At 45.0% G+C, this 21,077-nt stretch overlaps 1 protein-coding gene across 5 annotated transcripts in view; it reads left to right on the top strand.

Moving 5' to 3' along the window:
* ADGRG7 (adhesion G protein-coupled receptor G7) overlaps positions 1 to 21,077 on the top strand; it is a 1,782,456-nt gene that overhangs the window by 1,546,251 nt on the left and 215,128 nt on the right. For all 5 annotated transcript variants that reach the window (XM_085622407.1, XM_085622408.1, XM_085622405.1 and 2 more), the window contains one exon: positions 14,314 to 14,392. In XM_085622407.1, coding sequence (XP_085478533.1) covers positions 14,314 to 14,392 — 79 coding nt within the window. The remainder of the gene's footprint in view (positions 1 to 14,313; positions 14,393 to 21,077) is intronic.

Here is a 21,077-nt window from a genome sequence, read left to right as displayed (position 1 = left end):
TAACCAAACCAACAAGGAATGGAAATATATAATTAATCATTTACTGAAAATGCCAAGGTTAAGTCTAATTAGAGGTGAAGACCTCCGCGCATAGGCAATGCTATTCAAAGTTATTTAAACATGTTGAAAATCCTGGGGCAAGCCTTAAAATGAAAGCAAGTCACAGCGATAAACACTTCTGGCAATTGTTTAGCCAAACCATAAAATAACGAAGGCTAATTAATCATTACTACAGAAGCGGAGGTTAAAGAGGAGGTCAGTCTATTTAAAAGTGAAAATTCGAGCATAGACAGTGCTTTTCAAAGTTAATGAGACGTACCTCAAAAGATATAAGAATCTTGGAGGTCAGGGAATAATTTCCAAGGGTTAATCTTTATGAGCCAGTCGGATGATTTACTGCAACATAAGTGAAAAGGAAGGTTTTAAGAAGCGAAGAGCTTCTAGAGGTGGGCTAATCAAAAGATAAGAGCACTTTAAAATGTGAGCTTACCACGATCTGGTGGATGCACGTCTCTTCCAGTTCTCAGTCTGATGCAGTACTGAGGCTGGAGACAAAGGCCTGTATTTAATGACAGATTGACGTGCCTGCAACGTGCACGTTATCCCGTGACGGTGAGAGCAGGAAAAGACAACACCTGTGCTCTGTTACCCTGGAGTCAAGGGATGTGGTGTAAATTCTGAATGGTGCATGTGAAATGCTCACACATGCTCAATTAAGCAGGAGTCAAGGGATGTTGTGTAAATTAAATAGTGTATGTTTAAGTGCAGGCATGATAATCAACGTCAAGCTCACTATTCAATATCACAATGACATGTGTTTAACAATGGTTTAACACAGATGTTCAAGGCACATACATGATTTTGCCACTGTAAATGCCTCATTTAGAGACTTAACGAAACAAACTGTTCAATTTCAATGGTCAATTGAATGGGAACAAAGCTTCAAGAAAATCAAACATGCAATTGATAATGGCACTTAAATGGCATACTTTGATCCAAAATTACAAACAGAGGTTATTGTTGATGCCAGCCCAGTGGTGTTGGGTGCCATACTTGCCCAGCACAATGGACATCCTAATGCACCAAGGCACAGTGTGGCTTATGCTAGCAGGATTTTGTCACTGATGGAACATGCTTACTCACATCCTGAAAAAGAGAGCCTCGCTGTGGTGTGGGCTTGTGAACATTTTCATGTGTACCTGTATAGAAAGTACTTCACAGTTGTCATCAACCACCAAGAATTACTCACCATATTTGGCAATCCCAAAGCCAAGAGGTCTCCTCCCATTGAGAGGTGCGGGTTGCGACTGTAAGAGTATGATTATACGATTGTGCATCATCCAGGAAAAGATCATAACCCTGATGACTACTTCTCACGTGGACCAATACTGTGTCATGGCACCACTTCTAAAGTGCCTGATGCTTATGTTAACTTCGTCAGAAAATCCAGTACACCTGCTGCCATATAAGTGTAACAAATCATTGCTGCCACGAGCACTGACAGAGATTTGGAAATACTTATAGACATTAGTACACATCCGAGTTGGAGAAAACATACTCGACCTCTTCATGATGACCTTGAATACTAGAAATTCAAAAATGTGCAGGAAGAACTTTGTCACCTCAGAAGGCAATATATTATGAGGGCCAAGAATTGTGATACCTGAGAGCCTGAAACAACAAGTCATTGACATGGCACATGAGGGACACCGTGAATTTGTTGCTACTAAACAAGCCCTACGGAACCGAGTGTGTTTCCCTCGTCTTGATGCAAGAGTTGAAAAGTAATTAAGGGCTTGTCATTTGTGCAACAGCCTGTCATCCAAAACAACCCTGCATCTGTTAAACATGTCTGATCTTCCTGAGCATGTATGAGAGAAGATTGTAATTGATTTCTTTGGGCCCTTGACAATGGTCATCATCTACTAGTAGTTCTTAATGAATATTCCACTCCACTGCCTCTATTGTGTCCTTTCCCGGGGAGTTGTTCACACGTCTCCCCAGTAGGTCAGAAGGATGTCTTGTGGCTAGCATCTGCTAATTGCCACTGGAAAAGTTATATTAAATTCGACTTGGGCACCAAGTCTGGTTTAATACAACTATTATGTTGATACATTAAAGTACCAAGTGTAGCAGTCAAATTCAGAAGTTAGCACATCTGAGTTGTCAGCATGTAAACCTGCACTCGCTTTTCTACAGTAAAAACGACAATTTGCTGTTTTTTCTGTCAGGACACATAAAAATACATGTCCTACTTTTTAATATACAGCACACCTCCCTATACCTGTGCCCAGGCCTGAAACAGCAATTCATCCTCACCTGCCTTTACCTCTACCACCGCTGAACCCTCAAGTCGCCCTCAACTCCCATTACCTCTACTCACCACTGAGCCCTCAAATCACCATCACCTCCCTTTACCTCTACCAACCCCTGAACCCTCAAGCCCCCTCATGTCCTTTAACCTCTACTCACGCTCAAGCCAGTACAATTTTATTAAACTTGGTAAATCCTCATTAGCTTCATTATGTTAGGAAAGGGACGAGGACGACGTAGATGAGGGCGTAATGGCTTGGTATTCAGACATAGAGGTTTACATGTACCTACAACATGACTGTGCCTTGTTAAGGTGAAGCCACCAAGTTACAAGTAAAGGGCAGACAAATGGCTTGTAGGCATTCCTCCAAGCCCCCTTGTTTGGCTTGTCAGCCATTGTTCTGAATCTGAGTAAGCATTGAGAATAATATCACCTGGACATAAATTGTTTTCAAGCCCAACCTCTTCTGATAAGCATTCCAGATGTTATGGCTGCTTTCACCAGATGAGCCAGATTATAAACTGCCTTACTGTCTCCTAGCAAGGACAGTGGCTTAGTCCCAGTATCTGGATATAGGTCTATTAGAGGTTTATATTTGGCTCTTTAAAGACCTGCAAAGTGTGTCTGGGCACCAGATCATAAATTTCACATTCTGGGCTCCCTAAGTCCTCTTTAGATAATGGATGATGTAATTTATCGGGGTGACTCTTTTCCTACTTCCCTTATAGAGCTCAAGACAAGTAAGTTGAGTTCTTTATAGTTCCCTTGGATGAAGATAATTGGAATATTGCAACGCACAGCCTTAGGAACAGCACCATTTTGGTAAGAGCAATTCCACCCATAACTGATGGTGGTAAACCTCTTCAGAATGTCATGGAGCGTCAAACATTGCTTTATGGAAATCACTTTGTAAACGGTCAGCTTCAGATTGGTAAATATTTCTATTACCAGGTATCAAAACATAGAAGGTGACCATTTTACTGGGGGTGGATCAATCGAGATAATTTTGCAAATAGTAGTTTGCCTCATTTGGAAAAGGAAAGATTTGTCTCATATTATTCACAGGCTGAGTAATTCCCTGAAGCTGTTCGCCATTTCTATGATAGGTTGCCAAGTGTTGTGATTGGCCCCTAATGTAAAATAGTCCATTATGTGAATATTGCTAAATGATCTGATGGTCTCCAAATACATTGATACCTCTTTTGGAACCAAATATACAAAAACAGCAAGTCAATGGTTCCGTTGCCAAGGCATTCAGGGGTCCCATTCAGACCCTAGGTACTGCCTTAGTGTACTAGTTACCCAGCTCAACATTTGTGGTTAATGTCCAGTCTTATCTAGGACAACATTTAGGTATGTACAACTCAAAGACTCAAATTCCTTCTGCCTCTAAAGAGAGGGAAAATGGCAATAGAACCATCAATAGGATGTACTAATATCATGTGCAACAGTAATCTAAGATTGAAGGACATGCTACCCCCTGGTACAAAGACCCTGTGGTCAGGTGGACAGTGATGTGATTACTCTGTTTGTGATTAATTTCCCCAATACTTTGTCGATCAGCAATGAAAGTGTCCTATATGATCCTTGATTTAGTGTGTCATTCACTGGCTTGGGCAGCACCACTGTAGTGGTCTATGGCAATTCCCTCAGATCTCTAACGTCATTATACAGAAGCAACACTTGGGTTATTAACTGTGCTCTGTATGTGTCCTAACATTCAGGTAGTGAGCCATGCATGCAAAGTCAAAGTCAAGGTTAACTTTATTCGGTTAATTAAAACCATCAAAGTGCAAACACAAAACAAACCTATCAAGACTGCATACATTAAATACATAAATGTAGACTTGTTCAATTTCCGCCACCTTACAACAGGGTATCAGACATCATATTTTCAAACAGAGGACAATTTAACAATTATTACACTTCATAACCTCTTGCTCTGTTCAGGGTCATTATCTACAAGAGATTAAAATACACTTCACGAGGTTGAACAACATTTCATGCGCAAAGATAAACACCCCGACAAACTTGCTGCAAGCAAAATAAAAAATACAACTCTCCAACACAAAATAATTATGCCCGGGAATTAAATAAATAAGTAAGATAAAATCTTAGCCCAACTTGTTTTTATCCAGTGTCATATGAAGAGGACATTAAAAATAAGTAAGTAAATATCTTAATTTAAAACAGAGACCGCAATGCGGTTCAATGATAACCTATTCCTATGCCTAATTGCTCCTATTAAAAAACTTGCTACTCTAAAAAACACCATGGGTGACGCTAGCATTTGTAACTATACCAGCGCCGGCCTAACTTGTTCAAAGATACAGCATCTGAGTAAAGGAATAATACATTTCTTCCGTAGTGAATCATAGTAAGGGCAAAAAAATATTAAATGGAGGGCGTTCTGGTCCGAGAAGTTGTCACATGGGCAGGGATTTAATGTTCCTTCTTTAAAATACCCTTTCGGGAACGCTAAAAGCCGAGGAACCATATTATGCCTAAATCTTATTAAAACAAACAAATGGTAAGGTTTATTTATATAGGATAAATATGGTTGCAACTGTCTGCCCAGACTTAATTTGACAAAACTTCTCACCGTGGGTTTTGCCAATTCATTCTCCTCCCTTAATGACATACATCTATCCAAAAACTGCCGCTTGAAGTCCCTTATGGTTGATTTGGCCATTACTATAGGGCTCAAGAATAGATCAGAACAGCCAAGGGTTTCCATCTGGACCTTGATGTAACAAATCCATGGGATATCAAGCGCCTTGTCTAAAGAAAGGCAATCTTGGATGATTAATTGATTGAGATTTGGAGTGGGTTGTGCCCAAATTCTCAGCCAACACAATAAAGGGGCAACCGCAATCTGGTTGGAAATAAAACCTGCTCCTAGCTCCTCATGTATATTAAAAACTGGCATGGAAGTCGGGACCGATAACAATTGGCGCAAAAAAAGTATTTTCGGCCCCCTGAATTTCTCTGATGTCTATATATCCCCATATGTCGCTCCCATAAGTCGCCATGGGGAGACACTTGGCGTTGTAAATCTTTGTGAGTCCCGGGAGTGGTTTAGATCCAATTCTTTTTGCAAAGTCCAGGATAGCCCCCGAAGCTCTAGACTGCACGTTGTTTTTATGTGTGCGCTGCATGAGCCATGAGCGCCTGTCATCAAAAAGAACCCCTAGGTATGGAAAAGCGGGGACTTTTATTAATTCTAGATCTTTGCAATAGAATTTGACCTTCGTTGCCCTCCTTGAACCTATCGACATTGTATGTGACTTTTTAAAATTAGTAATCAAGTCCAAAGACTCCATAAAATCTATAAAACAATTTAAAAGTGTTTGCAGCCCCCTAGCAGTCCTTGCCACCAACACCGCATCGTCGACATACAGAAGTGAGGGAATCATTTTAGTGCCAGCTCTAGGGATGTCTTTACAGCAATAGATCGGGGCGTCCCCTAACTTATTAATATAGAGCGTAAACAGCAAGGGTGCCAAGATGCACCCCTGCCGGTCCCCTCTTTTAACTGCCCAGGAATCAGTTAGGCTGCCATCTTCATTAAAGTGCACCGCCGCTGTTGTATTTTCATGGATGGCAGCCAAAAAAGAGATCAGGTTAGCGTCTAGCCCTATATCTAAAAGGGTCGCCCACAGTTTTGATCTATTGACAAGGTGGAAAGCCGAGGTTAGGTCCATAAAGGCCAGATGGAGATCCCCGTACTTAGCGACTGTGTACTTCCCTATCACCAGATGAAGGTTGAGACATTGGCCCAAAGTACCTTTTCCTTGCCTGAAACCATATTGAAGGTCAGAGACTATATTTGCTTGGTCAAGCCGCTCTGTTAGGCGTGCAAGGACAACTTTCCCCATAATTTTGGCCGCAGAGTCATAACAGGCCGGATCGTCTCTGGCTTCCTTCTTGAAAATCGGTATAATAACCGCCTTGGGCCAAGACAGGGGAAAGCCAGACAGGGTGGCTGCATTAAAAACATGAGTTAAGATTTTAGCCCATAACTTAGGATCTGTTTTATAGAGATCGTCCGGAACTCCGTCAGGACCCAGGGCTTTCCCCCCTGACGTTGATATAATCGCCTTTATAACTTCATCCGTTGCAAAAACTAAGGAATGTGAGACACGAACACTACCTACTGACCTTACAGGCATTGCAGTGATCACATCACTGTACACTTTCCCAAAGTGTTGAACCCACCTATCAGCAGGAACTAAACAGTCTTTACTGGCATTTGGTGATTCATCAAACATTGGACTATTAACAACGGACCAGAACCTAGTACTATTTGCCAGAACACTGGCCTGACTGAGCTCCTCCCAAGCCATCTCCCTTAGTTGTTTTTTCCGCCTTTCCACTGCAAGTTTATATGCCCTCCTTGCATTCGTGACCCCTAAGGCTACCCTAGGTTTGTGCTTGAGTTCCTGCATGAGTTCATTATGGGTACTCATACAGGTTTCATCAAACCATTTTTTATATTTTAGGGGCCTTGGTCTGCGCGATACAGTTAGGGTTGAGGCAACCTGCTTGGTGATTCGATCAAAGGCACCAAGGACTAATGATGGGTGGGAGTACTGGTCTGAGCAAATCCCAAACTCCTGTGCACAGTCAGTAATTAGTTTATCAATGAATCTATCAGGGGCAATCATTTCCCACCTTATTCTACGTGCTTGATCTACAGGTGCGATATTAACATTGCTAAGTTGGACCATCGGCCTCCCTTTATTATCGGCGCAAATTTTAATGTCCAGTGTCAGCGGGTTATGGTCACTTAGACAATTATTTGTTGCACTTAGTGTGCCTAGTGAGGACAGCAATGAAGATGAGACTAAAATATAATCAATTATACTTTGCCGACCTTGGCCAATGTATGTAGGTACGGGAAGCATCCTTATCCGACTGTACAGGGCAGATCAGATTATGGGCTGATAAAAACCTTTCTAAAAAGGTCCTGGAGGGTGTATGTTCAAAATGTGTTAACCCCTGGGGGCCATACTCCTCTTCCAGTCTTAATAGACAATTGGTAGGGCAAACGTGAATGTTAAAATCACCCAGGACTAATATATTATAATGAGTTGAGGAGTTGTTGGCATAATCAACCAACAAGTCAGTAAGGGCTCTTAAATGCTCTAGCTCATCACTTCTAGTGAACGAATTATAAAAATTTACCACTAGAAGAGTTGCCAGATTCTTCCCTATCAATTCAACTGCTAAAATATTAGGGGAACATGTATCTAACAACTTTGCTTTATATAACAATATGAGGTTAAACAACAACAATAGCACCCCCCAGCTCTCCCCATACAGGATGGTATAGCATATTTAGAAAACGATATAAACCCATCCAAAAAGTAGGTTTCATTAGCCTCCCATGTTTCCTGTAATGCTATAATATGGTAAGTAGCAAGAAAAAGTTCCCAGTTAGCGTCACCTCTTTTGGCCCTTAGGCCAGCAATATTCCATGATAAAAGTTTCATACTACCTCCGTCAGTCAATGCCCACATGGTACTAGAATTTGCAATGCCTGGTGGAGGGGGCTGGCAATTCCGAGGAGGAAATATAATCGGGGTCGATGGGCTGTCGGTAGGGGCATGTAATTCGTCCTCCATCAATTCCTCCCGATTGTCTAAAACCGCTAGTACTGTATTACTGACGGGGAGTCAATCTTGGGTATCTAGTCCGGACAATGCCTGGAACCTATTTGAAACAGGGTTAGGGAGAGCTTTCTCCGTCAATGTACTCGATAAAGGCTTATAGAAATATCCCAATGGCAAGGCCCAGATGGAGGTGACAGACATTGGGCATGGAGCTTGTGCCCTTAAAATCATCTGGACAGTCGAGGGATTTCGGAAGTTAACAACCACACAACCCCCCTCGATATTCTTTATCGACCGTCCCACCCACCCAACTCTACGTACCATAATAATATTATTGCTCATAGGTACCCTAAATCCTTTATGTCTGGATAACCAATCTATGGTCTTATTACGCAGTTGGGTCCAAGATTCAAATTGGTCTGGTCTGAGCAGGGGGACACCAGCCAGGACCAGAACATAGGGGCATGCAGCCGGTGGCAGATCTAGAACATCCCCAAGGGGCTTGGTGATCCCAACATTCATCATAGTATAGCCGTCTCTATGTTGTTTACCAGGTTTTGGAATGGATTTGGCCTGATCAACGGATAATGGTCTCAAGGGGCCCACAGGCATGGGCGAGTTCTGTTCATGTGGGCGAAGAAAATTCGCCGGGCCACCTGTCCCCTCACCTCCTGTGGACAGTTGTACAAACACCCCCCCTGAACCAGATTGCAAACATAGTGATCGTGACGTGACAGGGCATGCCTTTCCAGTGCGCGTTTTTCCTACCTCATTAACCATATCGCTATTATGAACCCCCACAGGGCCAATGGTCTCAGACGGCGACGACGCCACAGGTGCTTTAGCCCCCCCCCCGCATAGCATGGTGACACCCACATGCCTTCGCACTGTCTCGTACTTTGCTTGATTTTAAAAGATGAGACAATTTTTTCTTCAATCGCCCCTAGTTTGTTTAAGAAAGGCGCTAGGAGAACAGAAATTAAAATCTCCAAGCGTTTCCAATGATCAAAGTCACCTCCATGCTCCACCATGGTGGGGGAATCAGGGTTTAAAATAAAAGGCGCACCACCATTGGATTTCGCGGAGGGATTCTCACTTGTCCCTGGGGCTTGGTGTTTAAGCTTAGCCTTGGCCTTATTTCTCATTGCCACGCCACCCCTTGTGCGTTTTGCAGGCGGTTCCCCGTTCCCTCCATCACTATTAGCTCCCAACCTAGACTTAGAAGAATGTACCACACTTTCCCTTTCCCTAGGGGTTCTTTTAGGCCTGGTGGCGGGATCGCCTTGGGCAACCCAAGACATAACTGAAGAGTGAGGTTGAGGTAGGACAGGGGATATGGGCAAGTCTGACACCTCAGTGGCAGTCACCGCCTGATCCCTAGGAAAACTCAGCCTTCGCTTTGGATGAATTCCGAGGTCCCTGGGTTGTCGGCCTCCAAAGCCCCTATCTTAGAGGTTAGGCCATCACTTGGGCCCCCACCTGAGCTAGCATCTAAAGCGTCCAAACTTGGATAGGCCATAGCTCGCGAGTCACCCAAGGGAGATTTGGCCAAGGTTATAGCCCCCAAAGACATTCTTATTGGCCCTGCATACGTCCCCAAAGAAAGCCTTTTTTCTGTAAGCTGTATTTCATGCAATAAAACAGATTCTGCCCTTGATAAGAACGCATCCAGCGTTCCCGCTACAACCCCCCCCCCTCAGTCCGGTAGCCTTACGTTTAGAGATCATGTCCACAAAGCAGAAATAGCCTCAAAATTGATCAGAGTCCAGGGGTCAGGAAGTCTTAGTACAACAAACAGGGGGGTGGCCCAGCCCAGCCTCCTTCAGCCTCTGACTGGCTCAGACGTGCCCGCCCTTGGTCCGGGCTTCGTCCGGGCTGCGTCCCGCGCCGCGGTCGGATAGGCTGCGCTATAAGCGCATTGGCCCTGCCTCCCCCTCATTCGCGGCAGCTGCGGGCTGGGGCAATACCCTCTGGGGGTTGTGGTCCTCCCCAGAGTGTTTGCAGCAAGGAAGGAAGCGATATGGCAGCCGCGCAGCCCCTGGGACCCTCGTCCCACCAGGGGTTCCAAGAAAGTCAAATGCGGCGTAGTGGGTGTTATGGGCGGCCAAAGGTGAAGCAGGAAACACTCAGGCAGGTAAGGAAATCTCCCACGCCGCGGGGGGAGAGGCTGCAATATAAGCGCGTTGGCCCTGTCTCCCCCTCACTCGCGGCAGCTGTGGGCTGGGGCAATGCACTCTGGGGTTTGTGGTCCTCCCCAGAGTGTTTGCAGCAAGGCAGGAAGCGATATGGCAGCCGCGCAGCCCCTGGGACCCTCGTCCCACCAGGGGTCCAAGAATGTCAAATGAGGCTTTGCGGCGTTATGGGCAGCCAAAGGTGAAGCAGGAAACACTCAGGCAGGTAAGGAAATTCCCCCATGCATGCAATGTATCTTGCCCCATCACCAGAATTGCTGCCTAATCTTATGGAATAAGAGGTGCTTTGTGTAGCTCCTAGTTTGGGGGACATTTTTTAATACCTGTTGTTTTCAGGTATTCATGTAAACATTCCACGTTGGGGGATTTATACACATGAGTGTGTACTTGTCTTAGAGGCTTTTGTTTATTTACAATTATGATTGCCCTAACATGCTGTTTGGTTCCTGTACAGCTGTCAGTTCTAGGCGGCTGTTCTGAGTAGAGCTGCCCATCTGGTAACTCCTCATAACTGTCTGCCTACCCATGAATTATCTTGATGTGTGAGTGTTAATATAGGCCGCGGAGTCCGTCCATAGAGATACAGCACACATTTTTTACCTAACACATGGTTGGTGTCATGTGTCAAGTAATTTGCTTATCATGTCTCAATCTGTTTCTTACTGTCTTTGCGCTCAGTCAAATCTCTCAGTAAAGGCTCGTGTACCCTTCCAGGTCTTCTACACCCCTTTTACTGTCTTAATGCATATTCCCTTCACTATTACTTTGAATGCTTCCCATTCATGCATGCGGCCCAGTACTAAACCCTTGTTCGCATGAAATTAATAGTTCATTTTACGTCTAATGGTGCAGCTAAAAGCTGCATCTTGCAGGTCTGACTATGACGTTATACATTACAGTGGCTTTCCGTATGATGGTTTTTATAATGTAGTTGTAAATTAGTATTGTTTTGAAGAGATCTTCAATATCTATCAGGTTCTATATCTTGCTTAATAGAGCAAGGCATGTATTTATCCTTATGTGGAGGCTGGGCACTTGGTAGTAGAATGAGTGTACCCAGATTTAATGGTAAATCTCTATTAACAAATACCATAACACCTCAGTGTGTAAGCCATGTTTTCGTGTCAGCAGCATATTTCATGCCTGCAGTTGTTGTTAGGGGTGGGAATTAACTATCAAGGGTATCAACTCTCACAATTGAAGTGACCACCACACACAGTGGATACTATTGATGATCTCTAATGTCATGTATCATTCCTTTCAGGAATTTCATGAAAGTAAATTGTCCCCAATAAGCTTTAAGTATGACTGTACGTTGTGGTGCTTCCTCAAATTCAACATTGCTTTAACATTCCATGACAGAATTTTAATATGACTAGGCGGGATCCTGGTCTTGATTATCTCAAGGATCAACACCCTGTGCCCCCCTCCTGTTACGGGTCTTCTTTTGTCACCGAGCACCACAGTAAACATGTCACCATGCAGTTCATTAGGTATTTCTGACATTAACAAAACATCATGAACCCCACCACAGTGCACCCATCTACCATGGTCCACGATTGGGATGCAAAAGTGAACCTCGTGGACTCTTGAAGGCCTGAAACTTCCCCCTAACAAATTCACCCAATGACAAGACCAGAACATGGAGCTACCCAAACAAAACATAAGTTCTAATAGAATACTCCCACGTTCGGTCTCACAGATCGGGATTGTATGGGAAGGAACGTGTAGATCAGCCCCTCAGCTTTGGACCACCCAGATACAATGCTGTATTGCTTGGAAGTGAGTCAGTGGCTTCCCACAACTGGGCCATTAATTCACATATGTCATCGTGGGCATCTCTACCCACTTCCTGCTGAAGCAAGCAGCATTCATTTGCGTACATTCTTGTCTGAAGTCATGGATGTAACTAAAACCACCATTCACTGAATCGTTTCTGCGCCTTCTATATCAGAACTAGTGACAGGAGGTGGCTTCGGAGTCACTCAGGAGTTTAGAAGCTATAGATCCATATGGTTCCCTGCTGCTGACATATCTGCCGCCATCTTTGAGCCTTTGTTTGTTTTCTAGTTCTTTTTGGTTGCCTATAGTTCCAGCTTCTGGCTGGTAGATGACGCATTGGTCCTCCCCAGGTCGCTCTATTTATGGCATCCAACATTTTAAGCAAGTTCTCGGATGCTTTTGGGTCCTTAAAGAAATTAACCTTTTCCCCATCAAGAATTTACAATTTATCTTGAACAAGTAACATATACTTCAGACCACACTTATGGAGCTTATTCTTTACTTTCAAAACTGAGCTACCCCCTAGGCTGCACTGCCACGATACAGTCAGATAAAAATAAGGACCCAGTTGTTGTCAGCCATGAAGGGACCACATATTAAGGCCCTCTGAAGCACGGTCTCTACAATGGCGCAGCTGGGTCACCTGTGGGCGTGGTGCAAATCTAGGTGAAGGAGGAGGCATCATTTGAGCCCAGACTACTGTCAAAAATGTTAACAACCCCTTTGAAGGCATATGATTACTGAACCAATCTTTCAAAATAGCTTGAGGTTGGGACTTTCAGTCTCATAATATCCTGCAGGTCTTAAATTTGAGTCTGCAGTTGTGAGATCTTAGGTTGTATTTTTGCCACTTGTGTTTCGGGGTCTGTAACTCTACCCGATATTTGTTGTGGGGCCCGTCCTTAGGATACTCAAATACAGGGTCGATTTTCATCTCCAGTGTCTTATGATTTTCACGAAATGCACCCACAATAAAATCCAGCTCGTCTTGGTAAAACTGAAATTAGTGACTGTTGAATCGCATTCCATGGGGTCTAGCATTGTGCATGACGTGAAGCTGGAGGTTTAGCTTGCTTCAGCTTACCAATCGTGGTCAGACCACTGACTAGCCTTTATATGATGCTCGGCCACCAGCCCTAGAGGTGTCTGTTAGCCAAACTCTCCCTCCAAATCAGGTGCACTCAGTAATGGAAAGGCTCAGCGGCAGGTGCCCGTTGGATCAATGTCAGTTCCTCTCTTTCAGTATTTACTGGGAATACTAAACGCCAGTTGTCGTCTGCACTGCTGTAAGCCAACCACAAGCAACTAGAAAGTGACCGCTCTAAGTTGAGATAGGGGACCAATCCATCACTCAGAGCCTTGATCAGCAAAGTCTGTAACCCAGCTGGATCCCACCTGGGGCTAAGTACATCAGGGTTTGCCCTCTTCAAATGAGCCCTAGAACTTCATGCCGACTCAACTCCAACCCCAGAACTCGGACTGCTATGTTCATGAGATGGCAGTCAGGATTTCCCCATAGTTAGCATCTGCATTAAAAATGTCCGACACAACATTCCACAGCTCCAGCTGCTATGCGACCTATCATCTCGGGTTCTGGAGGGGTGGGCTTGTGGTCGCCACCCATATCTTTGTTACTACTGAGTCCTTGTTGGAGGGCTGGTGTCCTTTATACCGTTTCCCTGTATCCCATTCTTGGCCCTATCTACTCCCTAATTGTGGACCTTGACTTTTCCACCTCCTCCTGTGCCACCAATGCTGAAATATGGCAACGCAAGATGAGGCCTGGGACACGGCCCAGTCTCATCACTAAAAGGAAGCAGTCAGTGCTGGAGTCCCTCCTCACTAATCTAGGCCAAATACTTCACACCTCTGTCCCGGTAGCATCTCCGTCAGGCCCCACAAGGGTTATTTAACCTGATGGGCTACAGATGTGCCCCCCGTCCACACTTCCACACTATAGTCAAGCCAGAGTCACCGTGGAAGAAGTGACACATTTCACCTTCCAGACGTTTGCTTCCAGGTGGTGAGCCTCCATGGGGCCTCAACCCCACCGCTCATGAAGAGCTTGGTGTCAGTTGCTGCCAACTGCGCTCTGCTGCCTCACCACCAGCGTGGGGCAGCGATGGAGGGGCTGAGACAAAACACATCTTACTCCGTCAGTCGTTGGCTATACCTCACACCAAAGCAACTATACCATAGCAAGTTGTAAGTTTTAGTTTTTTGGCTTACTGTTGCTTTTCATATACAGTTTCCATAATTAGATATAATTCCCTAGTAGTGAAATGCTCTACAGGGTAGGTTTCCCATTAGTTATAAATAACTTAAGTTTCATTTTTTAAATGTCATTCTTTAATTCATTTTTCCATTTTCCATTTTCATTTTTAACCTCATTTTATAATTCTGTTCTCAGGTGTACCAGCTGTTATTGTTGCAGTAACATTTGGAGCCACTTACCCATTTGATGATTTGAGGTACCGGCAGGAAGAATTGTAAGTAGCTCAATTGTAGTATGTTTACTTTGCTGTTTAAGGTTGCTTAGTAAATAGGCAACCAACAATACAATAGCACAATCGACAAGTTATTGATATAGCTGTGTGTGTTTATAGCATACCTCATTGGTGTAGCGACTCAAGAGTTGGTGCATCTCGGTGCCAACTCTGAGGAAACAGATTGGCTACTTAACACGGCCATAGGTATTCCAATCAGGGTGCCTAGAAATGCGGATAAAACCTTTGACCAACCCCTTTTCTTGGTGCCTATTTAGCATTAGGCAGACCTTTCCACGTCCTTATTTTTCTTCTCACACTTTGGAGCAACCACAGAGTATGGTGCTGACCTACAATCCTCTCCTTGGATTATTACGTCAGAACTTCAAGAGGCTTTCTTATGCATAGCGTACATTGAGGCTAACCTAAGTCAATTTATGGCCAGTGTTCTCTGTAAGTAGCAATATTGTGAATGTTCACATGCTTAAATACATTTGCAGTTGGACTAAACATAATAATTCAGGCTTCAAAGTGCTTCTGCATTGACACAAGAGAGGTACGACTCATTTTGCACATATTTCGAGCTACCTGATTTGTGATTAGGTCTTGGTTCAGGGGTGAGTTGTCAAAACTTTAAGGAATGCAGCATGTTCCCGGTATTAGAAAAACAGATGAATGGGAGTTTAATCTGAGCAGGGATTGGACAGTTTGTCAGCGAAGAAGACTGGGACAGATTTATATATTGATGTGCGGCCCGCCGTGCCCCCATGGGAGTAAATGACTCCCTCCCCTTGACAGAGGGACCACCTGTCAAATTTATAAATGGCAGGTGGTTATTTGTAAAGCATTTAAGAAAAAGAACAGTAATAACTCTAGCAGGATACATTTGATTTGTTTAGTCAACAATAATACATACATTGTTATTGTAAAAACTTAATTTGAATAATGCATTGAGTAAACGTTTAAATCCAGAAGCCTCCTTTAGGGTTACTATACATCACCAATTTATTATATAGATATTTGATACAGACAAGATTACAAGGGCTTTAAGATGACTGTCACACTATCCTCGTATGCATGTGAATAATTGAAACATGTCATGGGCCAATGTATGTTTCAAGCAGGGTCTGTCAAGAGATAATCCACTTTATCTGTAGCTGTCACAGTCCACTATAGCAGTAGCCATCGCCTAATGCTTATGTCCAGTACACCCAATGAGTTTAGGCTGGCAGTCCTTAAATTAATTTATCTTTTCCAACTGCGGGATGGGGGCGGATCCTCCGCGATGGCGAAGGAGCGTCGCCCCACTGCACAGTGCTTGTGGTGTCCCTGAGTACGCATATGTGTTTGGCCGGCTGTCTCAGGCCGACCAAAACACACATGAGCACTTAAGTTTTTCCAGACTGTGTACATTCAGCAGCCAGACTGGAGAAACTCCACAGGCTCCATGACTTGAGTGGAGCGTCTTTCCTGCCTGCTCAGGCCAATCCGAGCGGTGCTCTGGAGCACAGAGATGAATGGGAGTTTGTCCCACGGCTGCTGTGACTAGGAGAGTATCGCTTGAGCGACACGACGTGGGAGGCGGCAGGTGGCTTTAGGTACGTTTTATTTATTATTATTAACATGTTCCTCCCCCCGCGCGCTCCCCCACCCACTCTACCACCCTTTGTTAGTGGCGGCCTCACTGTGGACTTGCACTACATGAAAGTCTCAGTCTTTGTCAACTCGATATACACAAGGAGAGTTTCTCTGATATTTCATTCACTTTTAACAATTTGGTTTACTTCCCTGGTTCCAGACCGCATGCATGATAGATATTTATTTACATAAATACGGGTGTCCATAAAGATACGCCAAATACTGACCCCATTAAAAAATGTTTTCGAATTTTCTTACAACAAATACGTTTTGATACAATATGTGTTTTTAGTCTCCATGACCTCTCCAGTAGTTTCACTTCCGGAAATATCCAGGGGTGTATAAACGCACAGAAATCTGGCACCGGAACCGCTTTGTAAGTTGCGCAGTTACGCTATAACTCAATCCGCTCCCGATATCGACCCTGTGCCATATCTACACGTTGTGAGAAGTTGGCCTGGTATATGCTGTCCACTAATTAAAGTGGGCACCTTGTATCAGTCCAAACAACCCTTATTGATGATTAGGTTAAAGACAACCTTTATAGAAAGCTATCCTAGTGGTAGCTATGGAGAGCAGCCTTCAGGCTAAGTCTCGAAGGAATGTAAAGCAGCTTGTTTTACCAGATAAGAACCTCCTGAATGACCAAATGAAAGGAGAACCACACAAGTGTTATATAAAATATATGTATTTATTACTAACACTCTCTACTAACCTCTTTATGAGATTAGAGCACAAGGCACACAATACTGAATCAATAGAATTACAGTAAATAGCACAATACACAGCAGGCTCCAGGGAGAGACCGAACCATATACTAAAAACATGGTATAACAACAACGACTTCACTAGACACAGTGCCTAGAGCACGTAGAATCACTGGGACCCCAAGGAACCACCAAAAGGTGTTACAAAGGGAGCCCACGGAGGACGGGTGCAGTGTGGGAACACAGACGCGAGCTTTGTACAACTCTATGGGAAAGTCGCGCCTGAAAAATTACAGTTAAGGACACTTCGGAGAGGACTTCAAGCAAACCCTCTGGAACATAGAAGGTTCTAAGGCCAGCACCCTTGTGAGTACTGAGGTACCCGTGTTACCTATCCCAGAGGAGCCGGGTGCATAGGGGTCAAATGGTGTCGGAAACCCTCGAGTGGCGTGATGCAAAGAAGTGCTGCTGCCTGGAAGATGAAAAGTGTCCGGTGGAATCCAAGCTTGGATCCGAGGTGAGAAGAACCTGAAAGCAGAGGGGACATAGTCTGGGTCACTTCAGGGAGACCAGGGGCTCAGTAAACGAATGCCCACCGATGTCAGGTGCTTCACGTGAGAAGATAGGATGCTTGACTCTGCAGCCACGGGGACCAGGAGACGTCGACGACAACCAAAGTCTGGAGGTGACCTGTTCCACGAAGGATGTCGAGTGCTGGGGGGGTCAGTGTCCGAATTGAACAGCAAAAAGCCTTGGCAATGGCAACCCACGCGGGCAAAGGATACAAGTTATGGTGAGGACCAGCAAGGTCCTGGGGACTCTCCAAGCAATGGAGAGTCAGGGCACATCTGGAGCAACCAGCGAAGCCCAAGGAAATTCAAAGTTACCTTAACAGGAACCCACAGGCCAACAGGCCATGGATCGCGAAGGGACATCGAGCTGAATCACGAAATACCAGCCCACGGAACACTCATGGAGTGTAAGCCGGAAATCTTCGGTGGAAATACTGCTCGGGGTCAGGACTACACGTAGCCTAAAGCACAGCCTCAGGGATTGCCAAAAAGCATATGCGGCTGCAAAAGTACACGGTGCACAGGGGTTCAGGTTGCACAGTCCCCACGAGGGATACTGGTCTCAGAATTGCTGAGAGAGCAGATCGACCTCAGAGACGCTTGGGAACCTACCTCCTGTGTTGCAGAAATCTTCGGAGTCCTCAGGAGCTCGGGAGATGCAAACTGGTCAGATGCGTTAAGGTGCCTGCTGCTTCAGGGGAGTAACTCCTTTACTCCAAGGGAGATTCTTCTGTCGTCCAGCGAAGTGTATACCACAGAAGTACGTGGTTTCTGCTTGCAGAGTTTAGTCCAGGTAAAATCTAAAGTCCTGTAGTCAGGGTTCCTACGTTATACCGAAGGAAGGGGTTGGACAAACTCTGGGGACCCACCTATGGGAGGGTCAGGACAGAGGGTTGGCTACACCCATGGCCTTTGTCCAGTTTCGCGCCAGAGCAGGAGCAAATGGCTTCTGCAACTGGTTTGAGCTGGACTATGCACAGGGACACCAAATGTGCTCCCAGTGCAGACTTTCTGGCACTCTGAGTGCACCCACCCATCCCCAGTACACTAAAGCCTGTCTGGGAGGTGGTCACACCTCCCTGTGACAGGAAACATATTGTCAGGCCTTCCTCTTGAGGTTCTGGACTTTATTAGAGTCCAGAGGTGTCAGGGAAACAACACCCAAAAGACCCCTGAGTTCCTTCCTGCCTTGGTGCACAAATAAACAAAGACACGGGCTTCTCGATGGTGGCGTCAGACACAAGGTTTATTTACTGGAGGGACACAGAAGTCGTAGGAACCACACAAAGGCAGAATCTAGGAGACTGTTCGCCTTGTATAAAGTGGGTCGCACCTTAAATACACCAAAAATGTCCTCAGGCAATGTTGCAAAAATATCTTTCATGCCTAGCCCGGTATCCCAAACAAACAATAAACATATATCAAACGATAATTATTTGTAAGTTTCCAGTGTTCGATCAAGTCTTCATGTCAGTTTCCCATTCTTCGACGATCCTCCCCATCATAAAAATTGTATCCTCCCCATAGTAAAAGCCCAGAAGGAGAGGAGCGGAGCCAGGTGGGAAAGATTGATAAGTAGGATAAGAGATGCTTGTGGGTCATAAACGGGCATGGCTACTGGCTTCGGCCTCCTAATCGTGATCAGGCCAACGAACACAAGAACCAGTATAGCACGATTGGCCTCAGGCAAGGGAGGTAGCTTCTGCCTAGTCATGCAGCATCAGCTTCTTTGGACTAACGCTTACGTGTCCTTAACAAGGTGATTCAGCCAGGGTCATTGCTTTGTCCATTGACTATGTGAGGGCAAGAAACAAGATGGATGCCGTATCTAAGATGGATGCCATGAAGTGACACTGTCACATACTATATGGATCATTTACGGTTCGCTGGTACCAAGATCGTGTCAGTGCTGCGATACCGAACACACGGGTTTGGATCGAGACAGAACCTCACTCTGCTAGAGCTTGGCTCAGCACCAGGAGGGCAGACTCATGTCTGTGGCTGGCAGCATCCATTTTGTGATGCCCAGGTAGAGAAAGCCGGTACCAGACGTACCGGTGTTTCACATAAGTCCCTCTAGAAGGGTGGAATCATACCTTCCCTGCCAGTTACTGACAGGGTGGTATGATTTTAAGGTGTTTGACACACAACACAACATGTTTCTAAGCAGCCGTTTTAAAGTTAGCATTTACTGTGAGGTTATATTGCACTTAAATATATATGGTTGGCTGCATCACAGACAACCCCGTAAAATAGGTTCTGAAGGCTGCAGAGGGACTCTGCTCATGCAGGGGCACCCTCTCACATAAAACCCAGCACCCTGCCTTCCGTGCCTTCCGGATTGATCAGGCCTGCCATAGGGGTGACTGATAGGTTTATATGTGCAGTGATTTAGAATAGATATAGGTAACTTATATCTAAGTAAGGGGTGCATGCACCACCTTACACAGGCTGCAGTAGCAGACCTGTGGTGCCATTTTGAATGGTCTCCCAGGGGTGGCACAATACATGCTTTAGCCCCCGGGAGGCTTCTGGGGTACCTATACCCTGGGTACATGGTGTACCATATACTAGGGACTGATAAGGGTACCCCAATATCCAATCTGGAGTGTACCTAAAGTACATGCAATCAATTTAGAGGAGAAAGCAGATAGACTGGGGTCCTGAATAGCAGGATCCCAGTCAGTCTAAGTCGAAAACAGTGATACATCAGCAAAAAGTGGGGGTAACTATAAGAAGCAGATCCTACTCTCCTACACCAAACGTAGGGACATTAAACTTACCTTGACCAGTTGAGTCTTCATGTTCTAAGTGGAAATATCTTGAGAGTCCATCTGCATCTGCATGGTTACTCCCAGGTCTATGTTCCACTGTATAGTCCATCCCCTGTAGGAAAATGGACCACCTCAGAAGTTTGGGGTTTTCATCCTTCATCTATTTTAGCCATAAGAGGGGCTTATAGTCTGTCTGAACAATGAAGTGAGTGCCAAACAAGTATGGCCTCAGCTTCTTCAAGGCCCAAACCACAGCAAAGGTTTACCTCTCAATAGCTGACCAACGTTTCTCTCTGGGGGTCAGCCTTCTGCTAATAAAAGCTACTGGCTAATCCTGACCCTCTTCATTCAGTTGTGATAACACAGCCCCTACCCCCAACTCAGATGCATCAGTTTGAACAATGAATTGTTTGGAATAGTCAGGACTTTGCAGAATCGGAGCAGTGCACATGGCCAGCTTCAGGTCATCAAATGCCTTTTGACAGCTAACTGTCCACTGAACTTTCTTAGGGATTCTTTTGGATTCTTTTGGAAGTTAAGTCATTCAAGTGGGTCACTATGGATCCATAACCTTCGACAAACCTCCTGTAGTACCCAGTCAGGCCAAAGAAAGCTCTGACCTGAGTCTGGGTAGTTGGAGCAACCCAGTCCATGATGGTCTGGATTTTGCTCTGCAATGGTTGAACCTGACCTCCACCCACAAGGTGGCCTAGGTATACAACCTGACTCTGCCTTATATGGCACTTGGTGGCCTTGATAATGAGGCCTGCTTTTTGCAGAGCCTCTAAAACATTTCTCAGGTGGACCAGGTGATCCTCCCAGGTGGAGCTAAAGACAGCAATATAATCTAGATAAGCTGCATTATAGGCGTTCAGGCCTGCAAGGACTTTGTTCACCAACCTTTGAATAGTGGCAGGTGTATTCTTCAAGCCAAAGGGTATCACCACAAATTGGTAGTGCCCACTAGTGGTTGAGAATGCTGTTTGGGGCTTTGCAT

Source organism: Triturus cristatus, chromosome 8 (genome assembly GCF_964204655.1).
Source record: "Triturus cristatus chromosome 8, aTriCri1.1, whole genome shotgun sequence".
Classification (NCBI taxonomy): domain Eukaryota; kingdom Metazoa; phylum Chordata; class Amphibia; order Caudata; family Salamandridae; genus Triturus; species Triturus cristatus.
The sequence above is the reverse complement of the archived record's forward strand: the minus strand, read 5'-3'. Positions and strand labels throughout refer to the sequence as shown.